At 38.8% G+C, this 4,907-nt stretch overlaps 1 protein-coding gene across 2 annotated transcripts in view; it reads left to right on the top strand.

Annotated features, from left to right (window-relative positions):
* DNAAF4 (dynein axonemal assembly factor 4) overlaps positions 1–4,907 on the top strand; it is a 62,401-nt gene that overhangs the window by 3,336 nt on the left and 54,158 nt on the right. For both annotated transcript variants that reach the window (XM_017543360.2, XM_017543363.2), the window contains exon 3: positions 3,843–3,976. In XM_017543360.2, the coding sequence (XP_017398849.1) occupies positions 3,843–3,976 (134 nt within the window). The remainder of the gene's footprint in view (positions 1–3,842; positions 3,977–4,907) is intronic.

The raw sequence follows: 4,907 nt of genomic DNA, 5'->3' as shown, positions 1-4,907 counted from the left end.
TTTTAAATTTTGGGATTTTTAGAGATAAGATCTCACTCTGTCACCAACGCTGGATTGCAGGGATGTTACCATAGCTCATTGTAACCTCAAACTCCTAGGTTCCAGCAATTCTCCTGCCTCGATCTCCTGAGTAGCTGGCATTACAACTGTGCAACACCACACCTAGTTAATTATTTCTATTTTTGTAGAGACAGAGTCTCACTATGTTGCCCAGGCTGATCTTGAATTCCTAGGCTCAAGTGATCTTCCCACTTTGGCCTCCCAAAATGGTGGAATTTCAGGCATAAGGCACTGCACCTGACCTACTACCTGGAATTTCTTTTTTTTTTTTTTTTCTTTTGTTTTCGAGACAGAGTCTCACTGTGTCGCCCAGGCTGGAGAATAGTGGCGCGATCTTGGCTCACTGCAACCTCTGACTCCCTCGTTCAAGGAATTCTGCCTCAGCCTCAAGAGTAGCTGGGATCACAGGTACCCGCCACTGTGCCCGGCTAATTTTTGTATTTTTAGTAGAGAGGGGGTTTCACCATGTTGGCCAGGCTGGGCCTTTTGGCATTAAGCCTTGAATATGGACTCCTGAGGGTAGAAGGCTTTCTTGGTATCTTATAGTGGAATTTAATTTTTAATTTCCAAGACAAATGTAGAATTTCTTTTTCTAAGATAGGGTATTCAGCTCAGAGAATACTGGTTAAGGTAGTTTAACATAGTCAGTTTACTTAACTTTTTTTTAGTGAGTCCCAGATTATCTAAAGAGTTTTAAAGAATCAGTTTCCTGGCTGGGTGAGGTAGCTCATGCCTATAATCCCAGCACTTTTGGAGGCCAAAGTAGGTGGATCATCTGAGGTCAAGAGTTTGATACCAGCTTGGCCAACATAGTAAAATCCCTTCTCTAGTAAAAATACAAAAATTAGTCAGACATGGTGGTAGATACCTGTCATCCCAGCTACTCGTGAGACCGAGGCGGGAGAAACCCTTGAACCCAGGAGGCAGAGGTTGCTATGGGTCGAGATCTCACTACTGCAGTCCAGCCTGGGCAATAGAGCAAGACTCCATCTCAGAAAAAAAGAAAAAAATCCACAAATAACAACTAATTTAAATCACAATGAATGAACATCGATTCTACTTCAGAAACCAGGTTTGAGATTCCTTTAGAAATCAAACTCAGTTTTCACAGTGGCTCATGCCTAAAGTAATCTCAGCACTTTAGGAGGCCAAGGCGGGAGGATCATTTGAGCCCAGGAATTCAAGACCATCCTGGGCAACATAGGGAGACTTCACCTCTATTTAAAAAAAAAAATTAGCTAGGCATGGCGGCATGTGCCTATAGTCTCAGCTACTTGGGAGGCTGAGGTGGGAGGATCACTTGAGCCCAAGAATTGGAGGCAGCAGTGAGCCTTGCTCACACTGCTGCACTCCAATCTGTGTGACAGTACATGGCCTGTCTCAAAAAAAAGAAATCAAACTCAGTTTTACCTGCAGTTCAGTGGGATTATTTATTTAACAATTTTTTTCACATAATATATTGTGGAACTCCAGTTTATATACCAAGACTATCTGCCTCATTATTGAGACTCTAATTTTCCTTATTTTTTCTAGAAGTTCTTTCTTGATCCACTCTTTATTTCTGTTAGATGTGGAGTGTTTAATTTGGGAAGTTAATGCTCTTCCAGTTCCTTCTGCCCCTGAAGCTGACTCCACTGTCTGTCTTCCTGTTTTTAAACAGGAGGAGGGATGAGAAGAGGCTTCAGACCTACTTTCAGTCCTACTTCTTAGCTAAGATCCTAGATGAATAAAATTATAGACTTTTACTTACCTCTAACTGAAATTTAAGATTCTCTTTAATTGTGAAGTTAGGCAATAAACAATAGTGGTACCAGTCTGTTTGGGCACTATCACAAAATACCATAAACTGAGAAGCTTATAAACAACAGAAGTTTATTTCTCACAGTCGTGTAGGCTGGGAAGTCCACATCAAGGTGCTGGCAGAGTTGATATGCAGTAAGAGCCCACTTTCCTATAGACGGCACCTTCTTAATACTGTATGTTTTCGCATGGTGGAAGAGACAAGTCTGCTTTCTGGGGCCTTCTTTATAAGGATACTACCACTCAAAAGGCCTCACCTCCAAATGCCATCACATTAAGGGCTGGGATTTTAACCTGTGAGTTTTAGGGAGACATAAACATTCAGACCACAGCAAGTAGTATCAACAAAACAAAAATATGTTCATATCAGAGATACCTCTTTTATACCTGTTACTACTTTGAAATTCCAGTATCAGACTTGCTACTATATATTAACTCATTAATAAAGAAGCACATAATATATCCCAGTTTGAGCAACAGTGGTGGCTCACGCCTGTAATCCCAGCACTTTGGGAGGCCAAAGCAGGTGGATCACGAGGTCAGGAAATCAAGACCATCCTGGCCAACATGGTGAAACCCCGTCTCTACCAAATGTGCAAAAATTAGCAGGGCGTGGTGGTGTGTGCCTGTAGTCTCAGCTACTTCACAGGCTGAGGTAGGAGAATCACTTGAACGTGAGAGGCGGAGGTTGCAGTGAGCCGAGATCGTGCCATTGCACTCCAGCCTGGGCGACAGAGGGAGAGACTGTCTTGAAAAAAAAAATTAAAAAATTGTATATCACAGTTTTATTTTTTAATGTTTTATAAGTGTTTTAATATAACTGTTTATAGTCCTATATATTTTATTTCATACATTTTAAAACATTATGAAAGGGTCTGTAAGGATTCACTATTCTGCCAAGGGGTCTGCTGCACAAGAAAGGTTAAGAACCCATGCCTGGGGTATGATTCATCCCCCTACCCACCCCTTATCTACTCACCCCTACTTTACCTTCCCCTCGTGTTTTTTCCTCTCTCCTTTTTTTCTCCTCAAAGCCTAGATCTTTTCCCTCAGGCCCTGATCCTTCCTTCTATAAGATTATTTACCCACTAATGGATCACAGCCTGCAGTTTGTGAAACACTGAGCCACATTGAATATGAAGATAAGTGTGATGCCTGGCACAGTGGCTCATGCCTATAATTCCAGCACTTGGGGACACCAAGGGAGGATCATTGCTTGAGCTTAGGAGTTCAAGACCAGCCTGGGCAATATAGTGAGACCTTGCCTCTACAAAAATTTAAAAATTAGCCAGATGTGGTAGCACACACCTATAGTCCCAGCTACTCAGGAGGTTAAGGTGGGAAGATTGCGTGAGCCTGGAGGTTAAGATTGCAGTGAGCTGTGATTGTTCCACTGCACTCCAGCCTGGGTGGCAGAGACCTTGTCTCAGAAAAATAAACAGACAAACTGTGAATGGTAAGATGTTTCATATAAATATATAAAAAAACATTTCCTGCTAGTTTATATTTTTTCCTAGGGCTCTTCTTGTACTCTCATTATGTGTAAGTTACTGCTTTATATTTTTGAAGGTGATTGATCATTTTAGGTGATCTCAACTCATCTTTCCTAGGAGACCTTAGAGTGCTGATTTATTGTGATCAGGTTTATAAGCAAATAGCCCTAGTCTCTCAACAGAGAAGGAAGAGGATAAATGTGTCTTTCACCCTTACCCTCTCATTATCTGCCTATTGTGTCCCTCCACCTTCCCTTCTTCTTCCTCTCCATTCCCTTCATTCTCTAGTCGTTCATTATTATGACAGTTAATTGCTTACTTTTAATATTAGTTTCTTAGCCAGTTTAATATTGAAAAATGTTTTCCATGCTCCTTGTGAAGTTGGGTCAAAAGAAATCTCATCCTGGATCAGTTTATTTAAGTAGATTTTTCTCATAAGTAAAGCAAATTTATCATAATTCTAATTCATCAACATTCCTTACATTTTAGTTGACAAAGAGATGATGCAAAGAATCAGAGAAAAATCTATTTTACAAGCACAAGAGAGAGCAAAGGAAGCTACAGAAGCAAAAGCTGCAGCAAAGCGGGAAGATCAAAAATATGCACTAAGTGTCATGATGAAGGTAAGTTGCAGATTGACAGGCGAGTCCTCTAAAGAGGTAACAGTAGGCTATATGAGAATAGTGAGTTTGAGCTACTGGACTTCCTCAGCATTTTCTTCATACTTTGTTTATAGACTTGCTATGTTTTATAGGCTATCTGCTATTTATATTTGTTCTTGAAAATCTGAAAGTCAAAGGTGTAAAAGTTGGACAGCTGTTTCAGGGAGAGGGTTCTATTTCTGGGGGAGTGAAAATCATAAAGCTTCGATGGTGTAAGTGTTTTACTTTTTAAATCTTGAAATAATGGACATGATTGTGTAAAACCAGAAAAGCATATTTTAAACACTATTAACAATTTATTCTTAACTGTTAAGGGTTTTAAGTAAAAGTTTTAATCAGCAGTATATTTTTTGAGGTATAATTTACATTCCATATAGTTTACCCATTTAAAGTGTACAATTAAATAGTTTTTAGTACTTTCAGAGTTGTGTAACCATCACTACAGTCAATTTTAGAACATTTTCATCACCCCCCAAAAAACACCAATACCCATTAGCAGTCAGTCGCTATTTTCCCCAACACCCAGTCCTACGCAACTGCTAATCTGCTTGCTGTCTCAGTAGAGTTACCTATTTTGACGAATTTATACAAAAAATTTCTTATCTCAAATTCCCATTTTGACATCTTGAAATGACTAAGGAATATATAATACACATTATCCTATCAAGATTTTTATGGACCCGTGACTGTTTTTTTAGATTTTCATAACTGGGATTGTTTTTTATTATCAACAGTTCATGATTCCCAAGATTTCTCCACTTCTTGTATTACTTCTACTTAACTTATATATATAGCTATGGTTATATATATATATACAAATATATATATATATATACAAATATATATATATATACAAATATATATATATATATACAAATATATATATATACAA

Source organism: Cebus imitator, unplaced genomic scaffold, assembly GCF_001604975.1.
Source record: "Cebus imitator isolate Cc_AM_T3 unplaced genomic scaffold, Cebus_imitator-1.0 Scaffold154, whole genome shotgun sequence".
NCBI classification, from domain to species: Eukaryota; Metazoa; Chordata; class Mammalia; order Primates; family Cebidae; genus Cebus; species Cebus imitator.
This window is presented reverse-complemented; position numbering and strand designations above follow the sequence as displayed.